The sequence below is a fragment of the Zonotrichia leucophrys genome, chromosome 2 (assembly GCF_028769735.1).
Source record: "Zonotrichia leucophrys gambelii isolate GWCS_2022_RI chromosome 2, RI_Zleu_2.0, whole genome shotgun sequence".
NCBI classification, from domain to species: Eukaryota; Metazoa; Chordata; class Aves; order Passeriformes; family Passerellidae; genus Zonotrichia; species Zonotrichia leucophrys.
Window position 1 is genome coordinate 24,217,865 of NC_088171.1, and position 17,234 is coordinate 24,235,098.

General features: G+C 36.1%; 1 protein-coding gene across 4 annotated transcripts in view; it reads left to right on the forward strand.

The window, feature by feature from the left end:
* AKAP9 (A-kinase anchoring protein 9) overlaps positions 1–17,234 on the forward strand; it is a 106,260-nt gene that overhangs the window by 81,737 nt on the left and 7,289 nt on the right. For all 4 annotated transcript variants that reach the window (XM_064704280.1, XM_064704281.1, XM_064704283.1 and 1 more), the window contains 16 exons: positions 65–241; positions 350–454; positions 858–1,010; positions 1,275–1,454; positions 4,387–5,475; positions 6,468–6,608; positions 6,974–7,459; positions 7,868–7,931; positions 8,638–8,756; positions 9,525–9,716; positions 10,514–10,702; positions 11,337–11,481; positions 12,223–12,442; positions 13,416–13,566; positions 14,447–15,115; positions 16,817–17,001. In XM_064704280.1, coding sequence (XP_064560350.1) covers positions 65–241; positions 350–454; positions 858–1,010; positions 1,275–1,454; positions 4,387–5,475; positions 6,468–6,608; positions 6,974–7,459; positions 7,868–7,931; positions 8,638–8,756; positions 9,525–9,716; positions 10,514–10,702; positions 11,337–11,481; positions 12,223–12,442; positions 13,416–13,566; positions 14,447–15,115; positions 16,817–17,001 — 4,265 coding nt within the window. The remainder of the gene's footprint in view (positions 1–64; positions 242–349; positions 455–857; positions 1,011–1,274; positions 1,455–4,386; positions 5,476–6,467; positions 6,609–6,973; positions 7,460–7,867; positions 7,932–8,637; positions 8,757–9,524; positions 9,717–10,513; positions 10,703–11,336; positions 11,482–12,222; positions 12,443–13,415; positions 13,567–14,446; positions 15,116–16,816; positions 17,002–17,234) is intronic.

Here is a 17,234-nt window from a genome sequence, read left to right on the forward strand (position 1 = left end):
TTGCTATTGCTAGCCAACCCTTCCAGTGCAGTACAATATAATAATCTTGCCATCTTGTCATCAGGTTGAACAGTTAACAAATCACCTCAAAGAAAAAACAGACAAATGCAGTGAGCTTTTGCTCTCTAAGGAGCAGCTTCAGAGAGATGTACAAGAACGAAATGAAGAAATTGAGAAGCTAGAATGCAGGATAAGAGAACTGGAACAAGCCTTAATCATCAGTGCAGACCACTTGCAAAAGGTATTTCTTGTTTGAAATTTATCAAGGATTTGCTGCTTTTTATTTTCTTGAGACCAAAATAGTATGTTTTTTTAATCTGATAACTATTAGTATTATTTCTATTTATAGGTGGAGGAAAGGAAACAGTTTGGCACCATCATAGTAAAGGGAGAGTTACCTCTTGAAGTACAACTGCAAGCTGAACGAGAAGCTGTGGACAGAAAGGAAAAGGAGGTAAAATGCCTGTGAAGATGTCTATCTTTCCACTTAGATCTTTGTTTGTCAGTTTTTGCCTTTTGTTGCGCTTAGTGAACTATACAAATGAGATTTTTTACAGTTAGAGAGACAGCACTCCAAATCCCTTTGAAATTCTCTCATGATCCATGGTAATTGTTGTTCTATGTTAATATTTATGACTTGAATGAGTATTTCTGAAATAGAAATTCAGCCCAAGTAAGGAAAGCTGATTTTTTTAGTGTTGTTTAAAATTCCATTCAGTTTAAGGACTCAGAATATCACCAAGTACCCATTCTTTTGTGTGTACATAGCCAACCAGTTTACTGCAGAGAAATTTATAGCACTTAATTTTTGGTATGGCTTCCTACTCATTTTTCTGCTCCTTTTGTTGGAAACATAGGTGACGAACCTTGAGGAACAATTGGAGCAGTTTCGAGAGGAGCTGGAAAATAAAAATGAAGAAGTTCAGCAATTGCACATGCAGCTGGAAATTCAGCGGAAGGAGTCCACTACACACCTGCAGGAACTTGAACAAGAGAACAAATTATTTAAGGTAACTGTGCAACAGAGAAGCCTGAAGATTTAGTTCTCCTTCCTTCACAGAAATAAGTTCTTTGAAAATGCCAAGACATCAAATACTTTCTCTTTCTCAAGTATTCCACCATTCAACTTGCCAAAATACTAAAAGGCTCATATGATTACTTGTCATTCCATGAAATTTGTGTATTTTAATTCCTACACTTGAAATACTCATACAAGAATATGCTGAAAATGCTAAATACAACTGTAACATGTTTTTTGGGGGGTTTTTGGGCAGGATGAAATGGAAATACTAGGACTAGCTATCCAGAAATCTGAAGATGCTGCCATAAAGGACCATCACTTGGTGGCTGGGAGGCTCGCTCACATCATGCAAGAAAAGGATCAGGAAATATATCATCTTCATGAACAAATAGCAAAACTGCAACAGCAGCTTGAAGTCACAGCTGACAACAAGGTACATACTTCTGAAATCCATTTCAGAGTCCTATTTTCACAACACTGCTAGTTTGAAGGAAAAAAAACCTCTGTCCCCCGCCAGTTGCATTATCTTCTATTGCCACCTTAATTTAAAAATGCAAATGCCTCTATTTCAAGCAATGCTGTGAATCTAATCTCTTATTCCTTTTTAGTCTCATGTATGACAGCTACTTTTTTGCTTGCTTTTCTTTTTATTTATTCTCTTATTTCTGCTTGAGTTCCTGTCTTAAATTCTTCTTCATTCCTTGTTCCAATACTTCTGAATATTTAATAGTATTTAGGTAGCTGGATTCAATCTCCACATTCATTTTAGCATCTTCCCTCACATGACATACATTCAGTGCTGCACTCCAGTGACATCTGCTGGATCATGTGAGATTTTAATGGATTTTTAGCAGTTACTTCTGAGCTCCATGAGCTTGTGTGAATGCTTTGTTCTCATAGTGGTGTTGGCAACATTTTTTATCCAATTTCAAGCATGGAGGTACAAACAAAATGCTATGTTTTATTAGAAGTAGAGAGAAAGAAAAAAAGAAGCAGGTTTATTTTTTATTTACTGAGCTTTAGCACCTGTAGCTTTCAGTTATTTTTCAACTATGTGTTTTTTTGATTATCAGCTTCATCTTTTTTTGGCTTGCTTTAATTTTATGCAGATAAAACACACTGATTTTTTCAGTGGCTGAATTTTGCATTCTGACTATTTTGAATGTTATTTATTAGTCATAAGCTTTCATTCAAAAGCAAATTAAGAACAGGATTTCTGTTGTCCCTTGGTAGCTGACTGAACATTTAGGCCAACATTCTACTACAACATATTGAATCCACTAAAATAGAGCTCTCAGTGAGCTGGATAATTTCACTGAGTCTTTAGTTCAAAATTCAGTTATAGTGAAACTCAGTGAATAATGATGAAACTTTGAATTGGATTTAGGAAACTGGATTTAGGAAATATCCAGAATCCAAGAATCCAGAACAGTTCTGCTCTATGCAATGACCTCAGTAATAGACTTACAGTTCTTGCCTTGAGAAAAATACCTTGGATTCAGTTATAATTCATTTTGAGGAATTGGTTCTTCTCCTGTTACATGAAGCTTAATTTTCTTAATTTCATCCTCTGACTTGCTTTTATTTTCCAGGACATGAAATAATTACTCTGCTTGGTTATGAGAGCATTATTAAATATTAATAGATTATTCTTATGTTAATCCCTTTCCTAAGTCCCTTAGACATCTTCATTCCACTAAGTGCTTTTCTTTTATTTACTGTATCTGCATTCTCTGATCCTTTATTCAATTATGTTATCAAGAACAGAAACTGTTATGCTGAGTTGATAGCAATCACCAGGATCACTGTGCCTGTGGCAGTGGGGTTGAAGCTATATGATGTTTAAGGTCGCTTCCAACCCAAGCCATTGTATGGTTTTATGACTCATTCAGATTTTATTTAGTGTTTCTGAGCTTTCTCTAGTCTGAGGTTTTTTAATATTAAGTTCTTGGTTGGCAAACCAGCCTTTCTAATTTGTATGGTCACATTTATTTTTGTACATATTATACTTATTACAGAGTCATCCTATTATTGTACTTAACTAACTAAGCGTAGTGACGTATTAAGTCATAAAGGAAAAAACATGGCTGTTTGAGTAATGAGTTAATCATCTTTCATTTTTTCTGCATGTTTTTTTCATATTTGAAAAGACTCTATTAGAGTTCTTGCCTATTTCAGATACCATAACTGATTTAATTTTATTTTATTATATGTTTACTGGATTATTTTTGACATATCTTCTTCTGCCTTCTGCATTTCTACTGTAAAAGCACTGTTGACTTCAGATCTCCAAACATTCACTTTAAAAAAAATAATTTTTGTTTCTTAGCCTTACTACTTACAATCTTGTCTGTCTTTATTTTGTCTTCATAAAGATAAATTTTTTATCATTCTTCTACACTAAAATAAAATTTTCTTCCACTGCAATTTAACAAGAAGGTTTTTTAACAAATTTTTTTTCCTTTTGCTGACACTTTTTTGTATATTGAATTTAGACTTCATCAATACCAGTTGTTCCATTTTTTGTTTCTACTCATTTGTTAGGAACCAATATAAGATGTCTTCTCTTTTCTGCAACATAAAGTCATCACCTTCGTATTTGATCAGTTATATAATTTTATTAATTTCTTAGAATTTTGATCCCTTTACACAGCATCTAATTTCAAGTGTCTGTAGAAGTAATCTAGGAAAGTATTATTCTTATTTTATTCATGTTTTCATGAGTCTGTGATTTTTGTTTGGGTAGTCATATACATTATCAAACAAATACTTCTGTAACTTTGACTCTTTTTACTTTGATTTAAACTGTGGCACTAAGAAATTATTGTGCTCTGGGTGTGTGTGTACTATTTGCCCTGCATGTTTGTGTGCACGTTTGCATACATGTGTGCATGTGCATATAAACACACAAACACATATTTGGAATTGTGACAGAAAATGTCACAGTCACCTGATAGGTGTTTTCAGTGGTCTAAGATTAAAAAGCATGTTACATTGGTATTTTTCAACACAATTAGTAAAAGGTCTATTTGTACTTAAAATACATATTCATCTAAATTGGATGTGTCTTATATAAGCAAATATTTGCTTAAAATTCAGTGGTCCCTAGCTCTGTGAATGTTACAAATGTTTTCAATTCATCTGATGCTTTAATACCTATTTTTCAATTCTTTAAGGTCTTGGGCTACTTTCTCAGTCCTATTTGAAGATGTCTCAATTCTCATTAAAGCTTTAGAAGAGACATCATGTTGAGAAATTCATTGAGAACTTTCTTTTACAAGATCTTTCAAAGTTTGATTAAACTGTTTCTGGGAAGTCCTGGACAAACATGATCTTGGTGGTTTCGTTTGGCTTTTTTCCCCCAGGTTATTGAAGAGCAAAACGAGCATATACGGGAGCTTGAAGCCCAGGTTGAATGTCTGAAAAGTGATCAAGAACGTGTGAAGAAGAAAAACGATGAGGATATAGAGCAGTTGCATGATGTAATTGATAAGCTTCAGCAGGAGCTGGCAATTATTGAACAAAAGACACCAACAGATATTGCTGGTTTTCAAGAAGATGCTGACAGTGCAAAGCACATACTTGAAGCAGTTCTGGCAGAAAAGAAAGCTTTGGAAAAGCAAGTAGAAAACATAAATGCAGAGGCATCTCAAACAAAGAATGAGCTTGAGGAAACAAAGTTAAAAATGAGCCAGTTAAAGCAAGAAATAAGTATATTAAGAAAAGAGCATGCAAGTGTAACAGAGAAATATAAGTGTGCACTAGTCCAAGGTGTTAAGTCAAAACCAGAAGACAGGGGCAATGGAAAAACGGAACAAATGAAAGGAGACTTATGTCAGGAGATAGACTTGCCAGGTCAGTCCCAGCTTAGGACTTCAGATGAGAATGCACAAGTCACCATTAGCAAGGTGGACATACAGCTGCAGCAACTTCAGGCATGCATTAAGCAAAAAGATTCAGAACTGTGCCAGTGCTACAATGAAATAAAAGACCTGAAAGAGCAAAGCAAAGCTGAAAAAGAAACACTTAAAAAGAGGATATTAGAACTGGAAAAGACACTAATGGAGAAAGTTGCTGCTGCTCTTGTGAGTCAGGTTCAGCTAAATGCAGTTCAAGAGCAGAGAAGATTCATGCAGGAAATTCAGGAAGCTTCAGAGTGTGTGGATGAAGCAAGCAAGAATACCCAAACAGAGGGTTTGAGTGATAGAACTGAAAATGAGACAGAATCAAAATTATCACTCTTAACACAGAGGCTTAGTGAGATGGAAGACCAACTGACAATGGTAAATCGTAGCTTGGAGCTAGAAAAAGAAAATGTAAAAGTTGCACAAAGGGAAGCTACAGTGAAAGAAGAGAGGTTCTTAGAGCTTCAGCAATTGCTAGAAGAGGTTAAAGAAAAACATAAAGGAGAGATTCAGAAATATATTAAGCAAGAAGAAATGCAGACCTATCAGGTAAATAGACGCCATTTTCTTTTCTCTTGTTTTCACTAAAACCTGTTCTTTTATGTAAGTATAATGAATGAAATGGTTCATAATGAGAATAACTACAGGCATATTCTGCTCTGTGTAGCGCTTTCATTTCTATATTACTCCTACAGTTACAAAGAAGAGAAGGATGTTATTTTACAGGAACCCCACTATCAGTTTCCATTATGTAATAAATATACCTTGCCTTTTCATGATTGTGAGGTGGTTTTGAATTTTGGACATAAAATTTATTACTTCTTTGACTTGACATAGAATGGAATGTAGTACACTTTTACATGGTGTGGATGTAGAGACATAAAAATTAAAATTATAAAGTGTCAAAGACATACACGGGACTTAGAATGATAAGAGAAATGATACCGATTTTCTATACAGGTGTTTTTGGGATGGAAGTTGTTTATTTATATATGTTTTGATCTTGATTTGTTTTCTTGTTATCCCACCGCAATTCCAAAGATATTTCCCTTAGTGGCTTTTTCAATATTCATTTGTCCAGATTTCCATGCAGCAGTGGTTTATTGCTTCTCAATTTAGAGCCATCAGAAACCAAACTATGTTTGATAGTCCAAAAATGGGCTTGATGTCTCTGAATGTGAGTTTCGGTAGTCAGGGAACCTAGTACTGGACAAGAAAAGATTCTAAGATCTTTCATCCAAATACAAATTTAATGCATGTCATAAATGTCTTATAAGTTAAATAATATTATAATTTCCTACTCCCTGTTGACCTTCCACCCTTTGCGGTGTGGTGTATCCAATTTATGCTTGAGTTCAGTGAACTGTGGGATAGTCTTTCCTCCCATGGTCTTAGTCTTATTTTTTTGAAGCTGCGTTAACCCAAATTACATACATTTGTTTTCCACTTTGGTCTTTTCACTTTGTAAGTTGGTGTGAAAGTGATCAGTGCTGTTAAAATTTGAATCTTTACTATTTTCCATGTTTTGTGTTGCCATATAGGTAGAAGCACAGCTCATGCAAAGTCAAAAAGAAAAAGTGCTTATTACTGAACTTGAACAAGTGAAAGAAGAGGCAGCTGCTGCTAAGGAAGAACTGAACAGTTACAGAGAAAAGGCAGAAAAACTTCAGCAAGAACTAACAGTAAGAACCAGAGTGTTCCATATTGTATTTAAATCAAATAGTTGTACAGGACTTACTGTTCAAATATGCATGCTATAGTTTGGGATTTTTTTATCTTTTACTGAGAATGCCACCAAGAAAAGCAGCCACTTAGGGCCTACTGTGAGTGGAACAGAGCTGAGGCTGTAGATCAAATATTCACTCATTGCCAAAGTACTTGGTTTTACTGCAGTGCAACAGTGGATCTAGAGCTGGATTTCTGAGGAGATAATATGTGCTACCATGTGTCATAACTGCTTTAAAATAGAACTAAACTGAGCTGTAATTGGATTTTAGCTGTTTGAAGTATTTGGAAGGATTGCAGTTGAGATTCTCCATATTTACAGGTAAAAGAGGAAAGTCTGATACATCTTCAGGAAGACCTGTGCAAAGTCAAAGAGAACCTGGTTCAAGCAGAGGAGAAGCTTGCAAGTTACCTGAGAAAGAACAAAGAAATGGTGAAAACTGAAGGCAAGAAGGATGCAGAAATATCATGTGATTTGTCAGCCAATGAGTCTACTCTAACTGGAAACAGCTCCTCATCAAAAACAGACAAGACTGTGGAAGTCTCACCAGTCCTTGTTAAAAATGCAGAAATCCAAATTGATTTGCAAAATGAATGCTCTTCAGAAGAGATTGCAGAGATTGTAAGAGAATTTACTGAAAAAATTGACCAAATGCAGGAGCTCCATGCTGCTGAAATCATGGACATGGAGACAAGGCATATCTCTGAGTCTGAGGCATTAAGGAGAGAGAAGTTTGTTGCAGTACAAGTATTGACTGAAGAATGTAATAGTTTGAAGGAAGTCATAGAAACTCTACAAGCCAAAGAAGTATGTATTTTATTTTATTATTACTGAAATATTTCAGTTCAAGCTTTTGCTTTTGCTACAGAAATTCCCATATAAAATCTGTAAAGTGTGAACCACCACATGCTCAGTAAAAAACTTTAAAGTGTTCTAATGTTTCCATGGCCCTGGGAGAGATTGTGAACCCCTTTCTCAGCACTGAAGTTTACAAGTTTGCTCAACTATCAGTTGTTTCCTTGTGCTTCTGCCTTGAACCTGCCCTGCTCTGGGAAATGTAGGTCACCCTGTGGAATGCCTTCTCTCTCACGTTCAGTTTTATTGCTTTGATTGCAGGGGAATTGGTTCACATTATTTCCTGCTCCTTAAAAGTTTCTCCCTTACTGAGAGTGGGTGAGGGGTTAAAGACTTGATTGTTTTCTTTTCCAAATACAGAGAATCCCAGTTTCTGGATTAGCACATTCTCCACCACATCAAGCTAGAGATGGAGGTTCTAGTGGTAAGAGATTTGTCTGTACAGTTTCAAACAGCATTATAAATTAAATCTACTTGTTTGATATTAAGTTTACCATTAAAGAGTTTGTGTTCTGAGAAATCAAAACAGCTACTGCCCAGCTTGAAGCAGAAGCCTGTTGCACCAGCAAAAGATTCGGGGCAAGCCATGTCTGTTAATTTGGTACAAAAGGAAAATGTCTGGAGCAGAGATGGGTTTTAGTGGAGGCATCAGATGCTAATTATTTTCCTTTCCATAGGAGTTTCTGTATCCTTCTTAGCTATTACATGATCTCTTCACCATAGCTTCATCATCTCCTGGTAGTATTTAAAGCTACAACTCCCTGGCAGTGGGAGATGATGATTGACTTCTCCAAGTGTAATGAAATTTTTCAAGTGATCTTTGACATAGGCAATGCAAAGCATATTGAGAGGGGTCATTTGGCACAAGTGTTTATGCAAGTAGTTGTTTGTCTTGTAAAATAAGGATTTTTAAGTTTGGTTGTGGTTTTATTTTTTAGTTTTGTTTTGCTGTTACTTCTCTGAAACTGAAAAAGAAAAACTATAAAACAGGTAGTCTCCAGGCTTAGAATGAACCCTTAGTGACATGCAACTACCTGTTAAAACAACAGATAAAAAATAGTTTTCTGATGCCTGTTCTTCAAAGCTTCACAGTAACCTAGCTTTCATGTTTTTCTCTCCTTTTATTTTAGACTCCAGTTCAGACTGGAGTCAAGGAATGTATCTTGCTCAGACCCAGGGATCTGACATGATATCTGAAGGAATAGATGAAGGTGAAACTTCAACAGATTTACTCCCAAAAAAAATTAAGGTAAAATACAGACTCAATTTTTTTTTTAAGGAACAAGAGTGATACTACTGAAAGTTGAGATTACCTTCTGCTTGATCATTTATAACAGAGCCATTTAGATAAGTTTTAGTGTTGACTGTTTTAATACATCTTCTCACAGTGATGTGCATTTTTGCATTTTAAATTAGCCTTAATATGAGTTTCATATCTGTAGGCTTGTTCTCAGTTATGATTATGAGAAATAAAAATGGAAAATAGTTATAATTTACTGCAATTTAATTGTATTAACAATAATGTCATGATCACATGTTACACAATTTTATGGCTTCTATTTTTATAACTGTGTTATGAAAGCAAATTTTTTATTATAAACAGTAAGGGTATCATGCTTTAATTACATTTTTTAAGAAGTATTTTGTGACAAAGCCCTAGCTTCATAATAATTTCAAAAAGTGAATGGCAGAGCTCACCTGGAAGCCTTCCCAGGACTGTTTTGAAAATGTCAGTTTCCTTTAGTAGCTATTTTAAAAATAAAAAATTGATTTGACAGATGTACACTGGAAAATTTTATTTGAAACTGAGGAAAACTATAACTATTTAATAAGTTTCTTTGTGACACATATAAAGGACCAGGTGACTCTTCTGTCCTTGATATGAGGAAGTATAATTTCCTTATCCTGATTAAATTAGAAGTACCAGCTTTCCAATACATATTAAATATTGCAGTTATTCTTGTTGTTATATGTTGTTATTACTGGCCCCACTGATTTCTTTTTGCTTTTATTGTAGGGTTTGCTGAGAGCAGTCCATCATGAAGGCATACAGGTGCTGTCTCTCACTGAATTTCCATATAGTGAAAAAGATCTGTCACCTCATAAGCAAGAGCCAGAATCTCGGCTAGAAGAAAGAAAAGCTTTCTTAAGCACCATCTCATCTTTGAAAGACCTAATTGCAAAAATGGAAGTTCACAGAGAAGCTGAGGTATAAAAAATATTGTAAGATTCTATCTGAATAAAAAATAATTTATTTTAGCCTTCTAAGGCACATCCACTGTTCAGAATTAAATGCTTAAATATCCTATTACAAGATGAAGCTTTTTTTAAATGTGCCATAAAACTGCATATTGCACTTCATGGTATTACAGCTTATATTTGTTCTTCTGTGCATTGATAACTTTTGACTGTATAGGCCCACCTTCTAAGAAGAATTCTGTTTTGAAATATGTCCCAGTAGCAGTTTAAATAGAATTTTTAATGCTGTTATTTATTGGCTCAATAATCAGTAATCTGCTAAAACTTTTGCTTATTAAATTACCCCAGTTAGACTCCTGGATATATGCAGGTAGTTTGTATTACTTCAGCATTTTCTTTGGCATGCAAAGTGGGCAGATGAACTTCATGTCATTTAAAATGAAATGTTTTTCATACACAGTATCTGCACAATACCACATAGCTTTGTGAGAGCCTAGGGAAAGACATGTAATATAAGAAAAGTTAAAGAGTAGTGTGATATAGTGACATCAGTAGTAACTACACAGGGCTAAGTTTTCAGTTACAAAAAGCTGATTGCCTCCATCGAAAGCAAAGCTAAAAGTTTATGATTTGTGAATGCAGAAAAATTTGTGATGTGTACAGTAAACACATCCATTTGGATGGGTGACATTTGCACAATTATTAAGAAAAGCTAAACATTCCACTGAAAAACACACACTATACATAGAAATTATAATGATGTAATCTTTCCATTTGGCTCTTTAAATTGTTTTTGTACCACTGCAGATTTATGCAAGTACTGAATCTCCTGAAGGTGTGTCAGATTGGCGAGGAGAACTTCTGCATGCCATTCAGCAGCTTTTTGTGAGGGAACAAAATGTTCTCCTTGCTGCATTTCAAACTGAACTTGCAGAAATGGGCACAAGAGATGCAGTGATGTTGATGAATCAGTTAGAGCACAGACTACAAGAGCAGGTAATATAAACGGTACTGTAGTCAAAGTGTTTGTCTCTTTTAATTTTAAATTTATAAATCCATTATAAATATATGTATTAATGGTAGTTTTGACAGTCTAAGGATGAAAACAAAGTCAGACTTGCAGAAAGAACTGGTGTCTTTTAAAAGAAAAATTATGTGGCATGGGAAAGAAACTTTTGGGTGCACAAGGTACAGAATATATACAGCCTGCAGAGATCAATTTGCATTGAGCACAGTTGTCCTGAGCTTGATGTCATTAAGTTGATTAGAATTATGTTACACTGTCTAAGAGAAAAGGTAGCTTGTTTATACAAAATAATTTACAAGAAGAGGAAGTGTTAAGGCTGCTATGGGACAGAGGGAAGTCAGTTACCTCCTCTGGAACATGGAAGGATTAGTGAGAAAATTGCAGTTTGCCAGAAAAGTAATAGCAATTTTCAGTCTGTAATTTTGATGCCTAGAAGAGAACTAAAAAATAACAAGTAGTTTTTCCAAATATTGTAATACTGACTTCATTGAAGATGTTTTGAATATGTGTGGACTGTGAATATATAAATAAATGTGATGTCAACACCATAGTTATTCTCATAAAAATTGGAGTTTTACTTAGAAATCTTTCTAATGCTAATAGGCTACTAGCCAGAGAGCAGCAATGGACAGCCTTCAGAATGCAGACAGAAGAAGTTTGCTGATGGAGATTCAAGTATTACATGCTCAGATGAACAGTAAGAAAAGTAACCCCAAGAGAGAGCAAGAGATTGATTCAAAAAGCCAAGGTGACTTCTGTGGTATTATATGTTGTTTCCAAATGCTTTCAGGGCAGTGCTCGTAATGTTGTGAGTGACAAAGATGGTGACTTTCTTTAGTTTCTGATTTTGATATGTGTGTTCTGACCATGCATACTTTCCATCTTCTTCAGTCTTATTTAACTACTTTTGCAAAAATTAAGATAGTCTGTGTTCCTATGACTTATATCAAACTGAAAGTGATACAAAGCTATAAAAATGGAGCTTGAATTTTAAGGCACATTTCCATGTATATGCTTCACTGTTTAGCTTCAGCAGCTTTGAAATTATCTAAGTTGGATAGTCAGTCATAATGCAGAAACTAAGAAGGAATTAGAATGAAGAACAAAAGGTTCAGAGAACAGGTATAGTTTAAGACTAAGTAAAGCTCACTGTCAGTGTTTAGTTACAAATATTAGGTCAGAAGTATACATATATAGTATAACTAACTTAAATTGTGTTAATCATCATCCAAATGATGCATATTGATATAGTTGCACACATCTTAGAGCCTTTAAGAAATAAAGAAGCTGCAGTAATTTCTTCAAAGTATGAAAGATATTCAAGGATAAAAGTCATGGGTTTGCTTTTATTGCACTACTGAAAGAAAATACTATTTTAAAATATCACTCTTAATAATAGCCTAATAGTGGTCATGCTCTGGCTAGGAGAAGCTTTACCCAAACACAGTTTTTCATGAAGTAATTTCCATATGAATGGTGCTCTCATTAGAAATGCTGGAGTATAATATGCAGCAGAAGCAGTTGCAGATTCTGGAGATGCAAGTGGAGCTCCGGAGTGTGAAGGACCGAGCAGCAGAGCTTCAGGAGCAGCTGAATTCAGAGAGGATGATGGGCGCAGAGATGAAGAATGAACTTGCACAAGCCAAACTAGAGCTTGAAGCAACCCTTAAAGCACAGCACAAGCACTTCAAGGACCTAGAAACTATCAGGTGTGGCTTTCAGTGCCAGTTTGTGTTGCCTGTGAAGATTATGTTTCCTTATCTGAAACCATAATTCTGATTTTTTCAGGGGGCTGGATCTCATGTAGTCCAATTGCTTCTCAGTATTTCTGTAAAACCTACCTGACAAAAATAGACTTTTACATTTCACAAAGAATATATTTCAATTAATAATTAACTCTATTAGTTATCAAGTTCCTTTTTAAAATTTGTTGCATTAGGCTACTCTATACAAGCTAATAAATAGACCATATTTATTAAAGGTTTTTAATCTCTATGAACATGGAGAAAAAAATTGCACAATTAAGATGACTTTGCAAGTACTTCCATATGAAATAGTCTTACATGTTTTTTGGACATGGTTGATAGCAAAAACCACAGATTTGGCGCTTTGGAAAGCCATTATTGTTTATGCCTGAACCAGAGGGGTGCACCCATGAACAGTATTGTAATGTTCAGCTCAGAGACAACAAATTAGGCTAGAGCTTAGATTTGGATTACTTTACATATTACTTTATAGCTTTTACAGATCATCAGGAGCAAGTTTATTTTTCAAAACAGATACAAAATTTATTTGCAAAAAAATGAAAATTTAGGTCATAGATTTTTCCTTCTCCCCCCGTATATTTTTTCCCTTGAGAAACGTGGCAGCAAGATGCACTTCCATGGCATTCTTTAAGATTTTGGCCTGTGACAGGATAAGGTTGAACACTAACTGCCTCTGAGCCCCCACCAGTGACAGCTACAAAGGTAGCAGGGTGAACACACTTGTTGTAGTTCTTGAACTATGCAACTCTTTTGGGTTTGAGTTAGTCTTGTCTTTCTAAATAGGCTTTTTACTGTTACTCTACTAGACTAGCAGTGTTTTCAGTGCCCAGGATGGAATAAATACCAAGTAACTGACTGCATCATGATAGGATTAGAGTCACTGCCTAATGTAAAGTTTGCTCCATTTTTCTTTTAGGACTGAAGTTAAAGAAAAAGCAGCTGAGCTAGATATTCTCAAGGATACAATGGCCAATGAACAGAAAAGATCAAGAGAGCTACAGTGGGCTTTGGAAAAAGAAAAAGCTAAAATGGAACGCAGTGAGGAAAGAGGAAGAGAAGAGCTTGAGGTATTCCATAATCCCAAGTGCTCTAGGACATCAAGGAGCATGAAAATATTCTTTTGGTTAACATTTCATCTTAGTTCACATTTTTTGTCCAATGCATGCTTCATTGTTCTGTCTTCAGCTGCAGTATTATATCATCTAGAGCTGAAGAAAAATCTATAGAAGCTGTTTGGCAAAGTATGAAAAAGGCCTGATGCTCATTCCATTTAAATCAATAGGAATTTTACTGTGCTTTTCAGGCCCAAGATTAAAAGATTCTATAATGGCTCTCAGTTATTCAAGGGGACAGGACACTGCTGATGGCTACACTCAGCCCCCACCACAGCCTGACTCATAAAATACAGTATTTCAGAATATTATTTAAGGAGACATATTGTTTGTCACAGTTTAAAAAGTCTGCAGTTTCACCTCATGAAAATCAAACTAGGGAGTTTACTTTAGGAGAAAATGCTTCATTAGTACCTTCCTTGGTACCTCTGCAGTATTTGATATAGTGGAGAGCAGGTATCCTGGTACAAGACAAAAGTCAAAAAAGCAATAACTTCAACAGTATCAATTTATTTATATCTTGAAATACAAAGCTGAAAAATAATTTTCACAGTTTTAGAAAGTGAAAACAGCTGGCTGTCTTCAACTTCAGAACTACAGTTGTTTGTATCCCACTATAAAGTATTTGTTAAAAAGATTCTTTTATGAAGTAATCTGATTTTAGAATAAAGACATCTATAATGTATTTTAGTATCAGATATAACTGCAGCATCCAGAGTATTGTCACATTACTTGGGAATAGCAAAACCTGTTAAGGCAGCATATTTGCACTTTGCAGAATTTAATGGAAAGTATGCGCAAACGGCTTTGATCAATTCTTGTTTTCTTTTGAAAGGACCTAAAGTTTTCTCTTGAAGATCAAAAACAAAAGAATTTAGAGTTAAGTAAACTTCTGGAGCAGGAGAAGCAGCTGTCAAGTGATCTGCAGCAGAGGATTGAATCCCAAGAAGCACTCAGTGCTGCCCAGCTGTCACGTGAGCGAGGCCGTAACTCTGAGTTGCAGGTGCTTCTTGAATCAGAGAAGGTTCGAGCTCTCGAAATAAGCAGTGCCCTAGAAAGGGAAAAAGAGCTGTGTGCTCAGCTTCAAAGTGCTGAAGATAAGGGGCAAGCTGGAGCACCTAATCCATCTGAGGAATTGCTTAAAGAGCTACAGAAGCAAATGGATGAAAAGCATGACCGTATAGTGGAGTTAGTAAGTGAGATGGAGAAGTACAAACTGGAATCTGTGCAAGTGAGACAGCAAATGGAAAAAGAAAGGCAGATTCAGAGACAAGCACTACAAGCAGAACAAGATGCTAACATAATAGTACAAAAGAAACTCCATGAACTGGAGTCCAAAGTAGAAGACCTTCAGTGGCAACTTGGAGAAAAGAAGCAAGAAGTTCATAAATTAGGGAATGAAACAAAGAAGTTGCAGGAAATAATCCAAGATCTACAGAAAAAAGAGCAGGAGGATGAAGGAAGAAGGGAAGCCAAAAGGACACCAAGCCACAACCCAAATGAGGTACAGTAGGATTAAAAGTAATGTGTAATATTGAAATATACTATTTAACTTTAATTCTTTTGCTCAATTATGTGTCAGTGTGCCTTGATTCAATCTGTGAAATAGCCTGCAGATTACAGAACATGGGCGCCAGAGAATGGAAAAGGGAAAGCATCCCAGTTTGCTTCCTAAAACTATTCACATGCTTCCTCCTGAGAGTGAAGTTATAGGAGTATATAAGGAGGAGCATAGAAGTGTATAAGGAGGAGCATGAGCAGGAGAATGCAGCTGGGTCTATACATACACTTTGTGTCTCAGTACAGGAGAATGTTCCTTGCAACCAGTTGCAGGAATGAGCTATTCCTACTCAGGAATGCCCCAGGTCACCGCCCTTAATCTGTAGTTCATAAACTGCAAGGGATCTTTGAAACACCATAAGGGATCTTCCAACAGCTTCAGTAAAGAAATGAGTAAGCAATCAAACAAGCATATGTATGAATATGTGTATGTTAGCCAACAAAATAGAAGAAAGAAATCAAAGTAAAAAGTCAATTTAAGAATTATCCTCATTTTTAGTTGAGTGAAAGTGCTGTCTCTGTTGCCTCTAAGTTTTTCACTGTCATAAAAAAGTTAGGTGAGTTTTAAAATTCTTTTTAAATTACTTTTAGAAACTTGCTTGTAAGAGGTAAGTGTTGCTGGTGAGTGATTTGTGGGTAGTCACAGAGAGGACTGTCAGAAGACTTGCTTGCCTCTTTGTTCACCATGTTTTTGCCCATCCTGTCATCATTTGTTTTACCAGTTACTTGCATGTGGAGCCAAGAAGGAAATTTTTCTTTTCATTTACTTTGGCTACTGGTTTTTCTCTTCTGAAGCATTGGAAATTACCCACATCTAGAGGCAGGCTGTTGAGTGTATTGGTAACTGTGACAGCAGCAGCCTTCCTACCATGCTCATTTTGTGCACCTTGTTCTTGGGCACACAGGGAGCTGCCAGCACTGTGGTCAGCAGAGTGTTCCCTTGGATCAGGGTAGCAGCAGCTGTTGGGGTTTTTTCCCTTCCTCATTAGCAGATAGTCTGATCTGCTTTCCAGGACTTGCCTGGAATTTCAAACAACGAATCTCCTCCTGTTTCCTGTGATGTTTGAAACACTCTGACTTTCTTATTTGGTACTGTCCTGTAGGGGAAACAGCCAAAGGCAGAGCCACAAGCTCAGGTTTCTTTGTGAGGGCTAGCAGTTCTTGCATGGCAGTGTTGGGAGGCTGGTACCTAGGAACACCTTCAGTGCTTGTGGTAGCATCAGTGGTGTGCCTGCCTGGGCCTGGACTGACCTCCATGACCATGGTGGTCTCTTTCAGCCCCTGTTCTTCTGACTATAAATTTGTTACCAAAACACATAGGCCCAGTTTCCCAGAATCCTTGCAAAGCTGGTAAAGGAGCTGCTGATGGAAGAAACAGAAAGGCTTTGTGACATCCTGCTGAGTTTTTTTCACTGGATTCACACTGTACCTCCATGATTGCTAGTTCTTAGTACAGAAAGACACTAGACCTTTCACGAGTGATAGTTTAGTGCTACATTACAGCAGTGTTGTAGTCACATTAAATTTGTCAGAATTATCTGTTGTTCAGTTTCTGAGTATATTTCAAAATCATATGTTTTCATTTTACAACACTGGATCACATCCATTCTATGGATATATATTTAAAATACATGTTTCTTTCCAGACTACCTGGGATACACCCAATGACAGAACAAGAAATTGGGTTCTCCAGCAAAAAATGGAAGGAGCTGAGACCAATGAGCTGACGGGAGATCTCTCTGCTGCTACTGAAATTCTGGAAAAAGTCAGACAAAAGCTGCAAAATGCATCTCCAAAGCTGAAGCAGTTGGCTCGGAAAGCTGCTAGCAGGTTAGACCAGTTTTCAGCAATTTGGTTTAGTAAATAGCAGCCAGCAAGCTAATATATTGGGTTTGAATCCTAATTCACAGACTGCAACTGAGTTTGGGGTTGTTAGTTTTATTGTGTACAATACATATACAATTTTATTGTGTATGCTGTCACTTGAGATATACTGATGGAAGACGGGATCACAGAGTATCAAGGGCTGCCATAAATCCTGTATGCTTTAATAGGGCCCTTTC